The sequence below is a fragment of the Procambarus clarkii genome, chromosome 69, assembly GCF_040958095.1.
Source record: "Procambarus clarkii isolate CNS0578487 chromosome 69, FALCON_Pclarkii_2.0, whole genome shotgun sequence".
NCBI lineage: Eukaryota > Metazoa > Arthropoda > Malacostraca > Decapoda > Cambaridae > Procambarus > Procambarus clarkii.
The window spans coordinates 16,632,899-16,646,814 of NC_091218.1; the positions used below are offsets into that span (position 1 = coordinate 16,632,899).

Sequence of the window (13,916 nt, forward strand, 5' to 3'; positions counted from 1 at the left end):
TTTATCATAAACATTTATTGAACAACTCTTAAATCTATTTAAGGGAAGATATTTTGGTACAGATCTAATTACAATATGAATGTGAGGTACAATATGTACAGTATATATACTGTCTGTACAGCCTTGACAACATTGCCATATTTGAGATAAGTACAATTAAAGGGGGGGATCTTCACTCAATTTTTTTTTTTTATCTTAATTATTGTATAAATAATTACAGTATGCAATAAATTACATCGGTCTCTGTTGAACCCGAGACCTATAATATGTTGCCTAATTAATGTTTAGAATTGGTAACTATACATTGTAATTTCTTAGATAATACCGCTGGGTTGGGAGGTATCATCCTGTTTACTTTCCAAGGAAAATGGTGGTATACGACAGTCAAAAGTAAAACCATCTTCCCTCTCCATTCGAAAAGTGCCCCTGTAAAAGAAAGTGTTCATTAGTTAATACAGCAGAACATTTGTGAAGACTGTAAGTTGTGATATTAATATGTTCAGTACCACATTAAGATATCCTAAAATTGAAATGGTCAAGGACTACCCGTCAAGATGAAATGTTTAGATAATTTGATTAGTTTCATATGTACCTGGGAGTTGTTCTAATCCCCAAATCCGGGTCAAGACGACTTGTGAAAGCTTGGTTCAATAGGCTGTTATTTGGAGCAGCCTAGAGGCCGCTCCAAGAATGTGGGCAGCACGACCACATATCCAGCACAGCCTGGTTGGTCTGCCACTTCTTGAAGAAAATTTTAGTTTTCTCTTGAAGATGTCCATGTTTGTTCTGGCAATATTTCTTATGCTCACTGGAAATGGGCCTCTGATGTCTATACAGTGTTCTCTGATCGTGCCTATGGTACCCCTGCTCTTCACTCGTTCTACAGTACAGTATTTGCATTTTCTTCCATATCATTCACTCCAGTATGTTATTTTACTGTTTAGATTCGAGACCTGGCCATCCAGTATTTGCCATTTGTATATTATTTTACACCTCTCTTATACTCCTAGAAAGGAGACGTTTGGAGAGTTTTGAGATGATCCCTGAAGTTTAGGTGTTTTATCATGTATGTATGCTGTATGTGTTCTCTGTATTCCCTCTATTTCAGCAATCTCTCCTGCTCTGAAGGTGGGAGTGGGTATCGAGCAGTACTCAAGACGGGACAACACAAGTGATTTGAACAGTACAACCATTGTGATGGGATCCCTGGATTTGAAGGTTCCCATAATCCATCTTACCATTTTTCTGGCCGACACAATATTTGCTTGATTATGCTCCCTAAACTTTAAGTTGTCAAGACATTATTCCCAGATTCTTTACATGCTGATTTCTACTGTAGGCAGATTTGACTTATCACTGTTAAACATGTTATTTTCTGCTGCCCAGTCAAAAACAATTATGTATGTACAGTATTTGTATAAAAGAACAATAGTTTTCAATGATGCCATAAATATGGAATTTAAAATTTACTGGTTTACCATTTTTTCACCAAGTAGGTGTAACCGTTCAAATCTCAATTTAGGTTTCGTAATCCATGCAAAGACAATTGTCAACATACAAGACAACAGTTTTATCATATACATTGAATATCAGATATATATAAGAATAAGTATTTAGAGAAATGATCCTCAAGCTCACCATCAGTGTAGCCAAAGTTTATTATATATTGGGCTTGTGCTGGTATTATCTTATTATAGTGCAAATTGGACCCTTTGAGTTGATTAAGTCTGAAACAGCCTCCTAGGGTTGAATCTTTAAAATATAAAGATACAGCATACAAATTATATGAGACAGTGTCAGACCACGAAGGAAGAATTGAAACAGGAATTTCCCTAAATACTTTCATATTTAATAATACGTCTTCAGAAGGATCCTTCTGAAGATGTATTATTAAATACGCAAGTACTTGACCACTGAACTGCTCTGCATTAAAATACGACACCTGTGGTGCGCCGAATATAAATTCTTTCCAAAAAATTATTTTATCTTCTTATACAGTACTAGTATGGAAGGATCTCATGTGAAGGCTGTGCAGTACCAGGATTATTAATTAACACTGCAGACAACCTGAGAAATGCGAGTCTTGGAACAGGGAACCAAGGGAACAGGATCACTAAAGAATGCATCAACTGAGGCAGAACCAGTGGCCCACAGGTAGCAAAAGAGCTGCCACCAAACAACAAATTATGTACCCCCCATCTGGACCCTCTAAGCCAAAACCCGCCTAGTGGGAAAACACGGGCAAAGTTCAGGCTCCTGCACAAATACTCGAGCAACAGAAGAGTCACCCAGAGCAAGTCCAACTGATGATGACAAACCTGGTGGATATAGGGACAGAGAAGCTGGCCAAGAATACCAAACAAGGCCCAGCCATGGACAAAACCAAATGGGACTTCTGTCATTTCCCAAGGAACCAGAACCCAACGAGCTTGGAAGGAACCAGATCCCTGGTTAGCTGACATGTGGAACGAGTGTGAGCCCAAATCAGCCACTCATGAAGGTAGGCCAACATATCAACCCTAAGAAAGGTATCTAGGCCACAATGACCTCCATCAACTTTGCAAATGCACATGGGGCCAGATTAAAATCAAAAGAAAGAACCTTGAAACAGCCCTACAATCAAATCTAGTCAGTCCCTGAAGCTGGGATGTATAGTGATGTGCCAATAAGCATCCTGGAGGTCCAAGGACACCATCCAAGATCCAGTTTGTAGTAGCAGACAAACTCTGGCTAAAATAATCATGCAGAAGGTCAAGCATGAAATGAAGCTGTTCAATTCCAAAAGATTGAGGCAATGCCATAGGTCTGCAGAGTATCCCACTTTGGGACTGGAACAACCAGGTTACCCACAAAAGGGAATAGGTCACCTTGACCATGCCGAAGGCAAGCCAACCTGCAATGACCCAACGCAGTTCCAGGAAAGAATCCTGACTTGCAAGCACTGACTTCGGAAGCTTCAAGTCTGTCTAAAACACATTCCTTTGAGGAAAGCCAGAAAGAGATCCAACATAGAAAGAGAACGCAGACGACACTATAAAAGAGGGAAGAAAATAACGAAAATGCTTAAGCAGACACGACTTTCCCATCAAAGAAGGAATAATTTAAATAGGGAGATTGAACACATCGAGCGGAAATTGAAACACTCGTATCAAACTGAAGAAAAGCAGTTAGAACAAAGCAATTCAGGAAATAAAGAAAAATCCGAAATACTTCTTCACATATGCAAAATCAAAACCAAAAACCACTGCCAGTATTGGACCTATTCGTACAAGTGAAGGTTCATACAAGGAAGATGACAAAGAAATTAGTGAAATCCTAAAAGAGCAGTATGAGGACATGTTTAGCACTCCAATAAACAACATGAAAGTGGAAGATCCAGACAATTTCTTTATGTGGGATATCCAAACCCCTGTAAATATAACTGATATCAACACGAGCGTACTAGACTTTGAAAGAGAAATTTAAAACATGCCCATGCACTTGGCCCCGGGTACAGATTCATGGAATTCAATATTTATAAAGAAATGCAAAGTGCCGGTAGCACAGGCACTGAATATAGTGTGGAGGAAGAGCTTGGACACGGGGGAAGATACCAGATGCACTTAAAGTAGCAGACATAGCCCCTCTACACAAGGGAGGGAGCAAAGCATTGGCAAATTACAGACCAGTTGCACTAATGTCGCACATAATAAAAGTATTCAAGAGAGTGATTAGGAGTCTGGTAACCAATTTCATGGAGATCAATGACCTTCACAACCCAGGCCAACATGGATTTCGAGCGGGAAGATCGTGCCTCTCACAGCTACTTGATCACTACGACAAAGTCATCATGGCATTAGAAGAAAAACAGAATGCAGATGTGATATACACGGACTTCGCAAAGGCTTCGATAAATGTGACCATGGAGTGACAGCACACAAAATGAAGTCAATGGGAATAACCAGTAAAGTAGGACGCTGGATACTCAGTTTTCTGTCAAAGAGGACTTAGCAAGTAACAGTCAACCACATAAAATCGAGTCCAAGAGCAGTTAAAAGCTCTGTACCTCAGGGTACAATCCTTGCACCACTGCTTTTCCTTATTCTCATATCAGATATAGACAAAAATACAAGTCACAGCTTCGTATCATCCTTTGCAGATTACACAAAAATCAGTATGAAAATTACCTCAGCTGAAGACATTGAAAAACTTCAAGCTGATATTAATAAAGTTTTTGACTGGGCATCAGAAAATAACATGTTTAACAGTGATAAATTCCAGGTACTCGAATACGGTAAAAATGAAGACCTTAAACATAATACAGGGTACAAAACACAATCAAATGTGCCCATAATAGGAAAAAGCATGTAAAGGATTTGGGAATAATGATGTCCGACGATCTAACGTTTAGGGAGCATAACCAAGCTAATATCGCGTCAGCCAGAAAAATGATCGGATGGATTACGAGAACTTTCAAATCCAGAGATCCCATCACAATGGTTGTACTCTTCAAGTCCCTTGTGTTGTCCCGTCTTGAGCACTGCTCAGTACAGTACTCACTTTCCCCTTCAGAGCAGGAGAGATTGCTGAAATACAGGGAATACAGAGAACATATACAGCACGCATAGACGAGATAAAGCACCTAAATTATTGGGATCGTCTCAAAGCCATCCAAATGTACTCGCTAGAAAGACGAGGAGTGAGATATCAAATAATATACATGTGGAAGATACTGGAGGGCAAAGTACAAAATCTACACAGTAAAATAACAACGTACTGGAGTGAACGATATGGAAGAAAATGCAGAATAGAACCAGTGAAGAGCAGGGGTGCCATAGGCACAATCAGAGAACACTGTATAAACATCAGGTCCACGGTTGTTCAACACCCTCCCAGCAAGCATAAGAAATATTGCAGGAACAACCGTGGACATCAAGGAAACTAGATTGTTTCCTTCAAAGAGTGCCGGACCAACCAGGCTGTGGTGGGTATGTGGGCCTGCGGGCCGCTCCAAGCAACAGCCTAGTGGACCAAACTCTCACAAGTCAAGCTTGGCCCCCACAAATTGTGGGACCAGGAGTTGGCAAAATGATTCAGATCTTCCCTTCAGCAATATCAAAAGGGAGTTAACCACGAGCAGAACCATCCTTCCACAATGCATAGTCACCACACAGACCAGAAGAGGAACTTGCAGTAGGAAGTGCAATGGCCCAGAAATCAAACTCACACGAGGAGCTACCTTGTCTAACAGCAGGCTAGGCCCCAACCCTTCCAGACTGCCACTGAGCAAGGACAGAACCCAGAGAAAACAGTAATGGTCAATAGGATGGTAGGGACCAAGCCGAATCTAATGATTGGGCCAACATAGCCTATTGATACACGAGATAAGCCAAGGAAAATACCGCTACTAATGCCTCCTGAAGGATAGGAGCGAGCATCTTGGGTAAGGCCATTGCAGTAGGAACCACAAGTCCCAAGGCCTCCACACATGGGACAGAACCAAGTGATGCAACATCTTCATGGAGATGCTCAAAAGAGCCCCTTCACAAGGATCCACATATACAAGTCTGCCACGAAGTGCATATGTACCCTGCAGTTATCTACAATAAGAGCTTAGGACAACACAATCAGGTGTACATGGAGCTTCCACCTGCCCATATCTGTGGAGAGTGCTGGAGCAAACAGGCATTTCCTGAAGCAGAGAAAAAGCAGCACTGCCCAAGAACACCTGAAAGACAGAACTCACCTCTTGCCAATCAAGCGAGTGGGTCTAATGAAGCCCCCCAAGGAAAAGAGGGTTATCAGTCAGCCAGGATGAACCCAAAACCTCACACCATAGTCAATAAGCTGAGACAGACCAAAAATGAAAAAAAAAAAAGAGGTGTGAATTCTGCAGGAGACATTGAAAAGCATACTGTAATTATAAAGAGAAGGCACCAAGCTGGGAAGACTGTGTAGCAGTACCGAAACAAGTCCATGTGAATCACAGGAGAAATGCAGGAAGATGGAAAACCCTGCAAATACGGCAACTCTAAGGCACCAAATGGAATCCAAAACCAAACCCAGCCGAGCATTCAAATTCACACATATAAGGGGAGATAGGAACATTTCTCCCCTGAAGTGGAACAAAGGCCCAAGAATGGTTGAAGGGCATCCATGGATTCTCCCCAGTTCTTATATTACTGTAAGAATGATTGGAATTCAACATACCACATGTGTCCGGACGGTGCCTGTAAGGACACATGAGATGAATACTGAAAGGCTGGTTGCTGACTGGAAAGTACTGGCTCCTGTCCCACAACACCTCGCCCTCGTACCGTCTCTAAAGTCCCAGACAAGCTGAATATGCGCCAGTGTCTCTCTCTCAGCTGCACTGTTAATTCTCCTAGATTTTCTAGACGAATACAATACCGCCACTGTAAGAAATGCTCTATATTAGGTTTAACAAAATTTTTAATAAAAACCAGTAAATGACATTGCTTACACACAGCTCAATTTATATTATTTAGTGTACTGTGATCAGTTGTTTGTAAGGATGACTGACTAACTACACAAACTAGGTCACTGGCACCAATACACTGTGTGAATATTTTATGTGTCACAAACATCACCAACTTACCCAATAAACATTAGCATTCTGCGATTCTCTACATCCCATATAAAAGGGTATAACTGTGACTCTAATGTTCTCTGTGGTTTCCTTGTGTACATCTGAGAGTTCCAGCCATGGGTGGTTACGCTCCTGCCATGCCATCAGTGTTTCACGAGCAGAAAATGGAGGGTCTAAGAAAGGCAATAGAAATGATTAATATTCTGGATGATACTGTATTTAGTTGCTTATAAGTTCCTAATATAATCAGTTTATGACACTTTTACAAGTAATAAAATATATAGTGCATGACATGCCTGAAATATGACATACAAAAACAAATTTCTTATTTACTGCATCAATGACTTACTGACCAAGAATCTTCTATATCTCAATTCATTACAAGTACAAACATAATATAACTTGGCAGAAATCCTTCGAACAAAATCAGTAGTTTGCAAACACAATTTATATACATGGCTGAACCAGAATACACTGACTGTACCCTATGGAGATAACAATAAAAAGATTCAAGGTAAGTTCCGTTTAAAAATAATTATGTAATACAATATGTGGTGCATAACATTACTTGAATTGAAACTAACCTTTCTCTGAGGAATATGCAAGAAACTTATCAAACAAATCATGTCTGATAGGCTTCTTACTTACTGCAACATACGGCATCACATCTTCGTGTCCAATGTAGTCCAATCCTGGCACAGCATACAGTGTTCTGCCATTGTCTTGGTTCCCTAAGAATGTAACAGCTTCAGTTTGGGCTCTCTGCAAACAAACACAACTTTTCAGTAATTTATAAATTACTCTATAACTGTAAATTTAACTCTTTACTTACCGATTCAACCGGGACCAGCCAGCCCAAGTCATTTATAATATAGTGTTTATGAAGCAGTTATCACTTTTTTTTAAAGTCACATTGGTAAATTTCTAAATAGTATTAAAGGTTTGCTGCTACAGTATTGTCAATAAGTAATATATTTGTTTTTATTGTATTCTATTTTACTAAAAGAAAAACCAGTCCAGTATTGAATACTGTATAATGAAATGCCTCTTTCTCGAGAAGCCCGAGAGAAGTTATCTCGCCGAGATAACTCCCAACTATCAGGTCACATCAGCCTTGGAGTTCTGTTTGGCCTACCAGGAATCAGAGCCAAAAACTGACCCCCCCCCCTCACAGAGGTGCAAAGAGCGGGTGCCACCCTGCCAGGAAAGCATCCAGGAAGTCAGCCAACCAATACAGACCACTGCTGGGTTCAAAGACCACAAAATTCCCCCAAACAATATAAATAAACTATCAAATCTTTCAAAACTAGTGAGCTCTCATTAGCACTTCTGCCAGTTGGATGGGGAGGACAGAACTCCCAATTCTAGAGCAGATGTGCAGATGACACTACTACATAGAAGGGAGCAAGGAAATCAGAGCCACCGGGGATCACCCAGACAGAGGCATTTCATCGTTCCATTACATTCGATGCTTTTTTGGGGGGGGAGGAAGACCCTTGTGGCTTCCTGAAGCTAACTACCTGCTGAGAAGAGAGATGTGGACCTACCAGGGAGGAGGAGAAACTGCAATCAGTCAAGACAAAGATGAGACACTCAACACACAGGTACATGGGGCTCATGTCGGCTCTCTCAAGGCTCCATTTTTAAAACAAAAAAATTGTGGGCACTGTTCCTTGGTGTGAAGGCCTCAATACTGAGTGAGCAACCCAAGCCTGCACATGCAGTACAAGCTAAAAGCACCGCTGTCCAGCTTATGACCACAGCATCGCTTAAAAATGACAAAAATATATGTAACTGCTATTTTGTGATGATAACATCATAGAAGTGTCTATGATATAAACTGTGTACAATGTTCAGATATCAGTGAACACAATGATACTTATTGTGTCCACAGCACTAGGCAGGCAGCCAAAGTATTTTGATTTGATTGACCAATCTGAGCATCTTGAAACAACAACTTATGTTCCTTTACAAAATAAACTTGAGGAAAATTATTCATTTTCAGGATTTAGTGACCAGGAGTCTGATAATACAGTATTGTGTCTAGAATTAGTGATGTGCGTAGTATATTGGGAGGAGGAATTTTACAGGATGAGGTAGCATCATCAGCTGACTAGCATGTGATGGCCCAATGCCGTTTGGACTGACCAGACCAGCTTAGTGGTTCGTTATGGTGAACAAAAAATGTAGTTATATATAAGATGTGTATATAATGTAATACTAAAAAACGGTACATTTTATTGTTTAAAGAATGTAATATTTAAACTATATTAGTGACACGAATACATCTGTGTGTGTACTAATATTCTATACATTCCATGATACAAATAATGTCATGTATTGACAGCCCAATACAACATTGCACTTGAAAAATCCACGGTAAAAATATTCAAAATGCTAAGAAAATATTATATATCCAAAATGTGCTGTTAGAAATTAGTGCAAAATATGTGCTGAGACAGACCAAAACTCTGCCAACCAGTTATAAGATTATTACACTCACCAGAAATGCTTAGCGATTTATTATGGTGCATGAAAATGTAGAGTTATACTGTATACATAAATGACTTATATTCAGTGTAATAACAGTAAAAACAGTGTAATAACAGTTTTATTGTTCTAAGAATATAGTATAGTAATTGTTTCACTAATATGCACACCAGACTTTTGAGTATAGTGATGATTCACCCATTTTATTATATAGATTTATCACATTACACACTATTGAATAACCTTACTGAAAAAACCAGCGTTGAATGTAATGAAACGACAGTTTTTTGGCCCGTACAAGGCAGCTGCTACGCGATGTTCTGAATGTGTTAATGGTGAATGTATATAGTGCGCGACAGTGTATAGTCTGTAAATAGATTGTATATATACATAAATTAGCATGATACATGGTAAATATGTGCAACATGTGTGTGCACAAGTGTCATGCACGTAACACAGTGTCCTTGTACAGTACGGATGTTTTACTGCCATAATATAGTGTACATGTTCATTATACATAGGATTAGCACATAAAAACAAATAAAATGTATTTGGAACTGTGCGCAAAAAATGAACAAAAATATATTCGCGGCAACTCGCGCGCCCCGCCCCGGGAGCTTACTGCATGGGCGCACAGGGAATGATGTCACACGCCACCTTATGGACCCCATAGCAGCCAAAGTAAGTACAATTTCAAAATTCCGTTGCTATACCCATATACAGGGAGGAGTTTTTAATACTTTCAGACCTAAAAAGAATTTTTTTCCAAGAATTTATTTCTTGCGCACAGGGAGGGTGTCATATTTATAGGCCGCGCAGTTAAAGGGTTAAACTGCACAAAACCTCCTACGATGTGTGACATTGAACTCAGTTTTTTAAATTTTCTGAAACTCTTTCAAATGTTTTGTGAATAATCTACTAGGCAAATGCTCTAACTTTGTCTAAATGATACTAGTGTAACTTGAAAAACAAGAAAATACAAAAATAATAAAATTGAATATTGAAAACTTCAGATTTTGAAATCGGCTGCAAAAATATAAAAATATCATCACCTGTTCATTTGGTTTTATTATGCTCTCAGAATAGGTTATGATCTTCATTTTCATATATTTAGTATATAGGTTTTCAGTATAGTTTACTGTAAAAAAAAAAAAAAAAAAAAAAGAAGTCAATATGGCATTTGAAATATGCGCAAATTTAGACAACAAAAGTTTATAACTCCAAACGTTTAAGAGTTTATGAAAAATCAATTCTATAGGGATTGTAGAACAGACAGCTGTGCACACTATATGTAAAAATGGCGAGAATCAGTCAGAAACTAGTGGGAAACTAGAGGGAGCCGGTCGGCCGAGCGGACAGCACGCGGGACTTGTGATCCTGTGGTCTTGGGTTCAATCCCAGGTGCTGGTGAGAAACAATGGGCAGAGTTTCTTTCACCCTATGCCCCTGTTACCTAGCAGTAAAATAGGTACCTGGGTGTTAGTCAGCTGTCACGGGCTGCTTCCTGGGGGTGGAGGCCTGGTCGAGGACTGGGCCACGGGGACACTAAAAGTCCCGAAATCATCAAGATAACTAGATTTTTGGATGCTGAAGTTGAAATTCTAGTTATAGATATAATTGATATAATTGAATTTGAAGTTATCGACAATGAATAAGGCAGTTCTAATTCATGAATTTACTTGTATGTTGTAATAAACATTGTTTGGCATTTGTACTCAAGTATGTGAAAGTTGTAGGTCATTGTGTGTAGAAATGAAGAAAAAATAACCCCCCCCAAAAAAAAAATATACATATAGGGATAATTATAATAATTATAATGATATATAAAGTATACCCTAAATATATTCCCTATAAGTAAAAAAGCCCTGATCTGGTCCCTAATCTAAACAACCTAAAGAAACAAGGAAAATAGAGTATGAAATGTGAAAAAATTCAAAGTCCCAAGTTCTCAGAGTTGTAACTGATTTATTTGTTGACCAATTTAATTCTGGCTTCACATAGTTAGGGACAAGTATGGATTCTATAGGATGTAAAGGTTAAAACAAATTCAAATAATAAACAAAGGAGGAAAACACTAAAAACCTACATAAAAAAAATATTCCCCGAAAGAAAATATTTTTTGGACATTGTTGAAAGTAACTGATAATAACATTGGGCAATGTATTTATATGATATATAACAAAATAGAGCATAGCATAATTACTCATTATTTGTGTTATTATGTATTATTCACCATTGCTATAAAGGCACCAGCTGTATGTTCACTTTGTGGACACTTCTTACTACTACAGTATTTTTCTTCTTTGTGTGTTGGAAAGGTGCTTGCATCTCTTTATTATTGCATTATCCATCAGTTCCAGTTAATAGGAGCTGTTCTCTTTATCAACAAAACGTTCTTTTTCTTAAATATTCGTCTAAAATCAATTTGTGAAAATATTTTGATGAAAGTTTCACGAAGCTGAAGCCAATAAGCTGGAGATTTGTTTAACATTTTTAAGCAATTTTTACATAATTTAAATATTTTTAGAATTATACCCCCCTTCAATGTCACACATCATATGACTTGCGCAGTTTAAGGGTTAAGAGCCAGGGCCCACACTGATTCCAAAGAATGAGCCAGCACAGTCTGCTGTGTTGGGAGGTAAAAAGCAAGGAAACCACCTCCCGGAGGACGGAGCATCCAGCTGAAGCATGGCGCGAGATAAAAACCCTGACAAGAGAAACCACACCAAGCGCTCCCACATCTTCGAGAGCCAATCAGAAAGTTCCAGGAGCTCAAAAACCACACACCAGTCGTCCATACTGTATATATAACACAGTCTGCTAGCCAAGAGGACACTGGAATCTCATAACATACCCAATAAGAGTAGAAAAAAACAGAATGACAAAGAGGCACGAATCAGAACCGAGGCCGAAACCCGGTCACGCAGGAGGTAAGCACCAAGCGCCTCCCGAGCCTCCACAAGGAAAACCTGGGAGGTCGAGAACCTCCGAAAAGACGAAACCAGAGTACCCAAGTGCACCTGGAAACTAACACTGGGAGGAGCCCTGCCTAATACAAACTAATAAAGGGAAGGGGGATAAGAACACCCCTCCCCTCACCTCACCACAGAGGACCCTGCAAAAAGGACACAAGGGCTCACGAAGGGTCAAAAGGAATCCAAGGGCTCCAATCGGACACACCCCCAAACCCCTGAGGAGTGCAGGCAAGGTCCCCAGAGCAGAGCACCTATCCACTCCCACTGCTCGGGAAGGGAAGATTGAGTCTAAGGCAAAAGTACCAAAAGGGGGAGTTAACTGGGAGGATTCAGAAGCTCCATGGGAAAAAGTGGCTCAACTGCCTGACGCTCAAACTCAACAAGTATAACTAGGTCAATACATACATTAATATTAAGTTAATCACTTGTTACACCATTAACAGATTTATAAATTGTTCAATTCATTAAGGTATCAAACACATTAGTTTACGTAAAGAATAGAAATGAATGAAGATTAGGCGGATGTGCACCTATTATACGTACAATGTATGGACAATCTCTAGAGTCAATGAGAACTTGATAATATGTGTGAGCTCTTCCCTTCACTTCCTTTCCAACTTGATTGTAATTCATGCTTTCTTCTATGGGTCTGGAATATAACCACTTAACACTGAAAAATACTGTACAGGTATAGTATGTCAAATGATACATAATACAATACTGTATTTGTATAAAAAAATTCCTATACATACTTTATATTGGGAATCTGCAATATTATTGGCAAAACATAGCAAGCAACTCAATAAAGAATAAAATGGCCAGAAATTGTCACATTACTCATACTTTGATTCTTTTTTGTTAGGGACATCTCTATCGTAGACCCGGGCTAGCCAGGGAAAGAGCACAACTCCTCGATAGCCAAAAACTCTATGTAGAAACAGCTGACCTGTCTCATATTTCCCAGCCAACTTTGGAGATTCAAATTTACCAACTTCAGCCAATCTGTAATTACTGAAAATAAAAGAAAGAGCTTTACTAAAGTTACTATCAGTTTATTTGTGTGCACATCCACTGATAAATTCAATTCACCAACTGTTTCACTATAAATTTAATTTATAATACCTGTAATTCATTTTGTCAGGGGGAAAGACAGCCGGTGTATATATATACTATACTGTACAGTATATAATTTAGGCTTATAGCGAAAACTACCCAAGGTCAAACCCCCCAAGGTCAAACTACTGACCTTGCACAGGATGCAACCCCACAAAGGTTGACTAACTCACGAGTACTTATTTACTGTTATGTAAACAGAGATATTAGGTGAAAGGAAACGTGCCTAACCATTTCCATCCCACTCAGGATTTGAATCTGGGATTCCCGATTTTGAGTTGAGAATAAACTCTACTATACTAGTACTAAGACCCAAATATATGTTCACACAGTAGCTACACATTACAGTATTAGCATTAAAAGTTAAATGTAATTTAACTACTGTCATAACCTTTTCTTTGGAAAGTAATACAAATTATTAATACATTTAAATAAAATGTCATTAGAATATTTGAAACTTTGTTACAGTACATTGGTTAGTTTTGGTTAAGAATCAGTTAAGAGTATTATGATGAATAATCCAATTTTGAACCTTGCCATTCCCACCTAGTTACTCTTCTCTGCTCCAGAGAGAAAATCTAATCTAAATTAGATTACGTTAGACTAAGATATGTTTGGGAAAGCAAAGCATTGGTTAGGATATGCTAAATATGCTAGGTTAGCAGCAAGTTGAAAAGGGTAACATCCTGAAACTACAATGTTAGAAATTGGTTGTCATGTATTAAGAAATAACTGATAAATTTGCC

At 38.9% G+C, this 13,916-nt stretch overlaps 1 protein-coding gene across 2 annotated transcripts in view; it reads right to left on the bottom strand.

Moving 5' to 3' along the window:
• The window catches only part of POLDIP2 (DNA polymerase delta interacting protein 2), a 19,395-nt gene continuing 5,479 nt past the window's right edge, over nt 1–13,916 (bottom strand). The window contains exons 2-7 of one of the 2 annotated variants that reach the window (XM_045765193.2): nt 12,901–13,068; nt 12,601–12,706; nt 7,174–7,351; nt 6,599–6,762; nt 6,190–6,395; nt 1–426 (exon numbers count right to left, since the gene is read on the bottom strand). In XM_045765193.2, coding sequence (XP_045621149.1) covers nt 315–426; nt 6,190–6,395; nt 6,599–6,762; nt 7,174–7,351; nt 12,601–12,706; nt 12,901–13,068 — 934 coding nt within the window. In that variant the 3' untranslated portion in view covers nt 1–314. The remainder of the gene's footprint in view (nt 427–6,189; nt 6,396–6,598; nt 6,763–7,173; nt 7,352–12,600; nt 12,707–12,900; nt 13,069–13,916) is intronic. The other variant, XM_045765194.2, reaches the window with a different exon arrangement.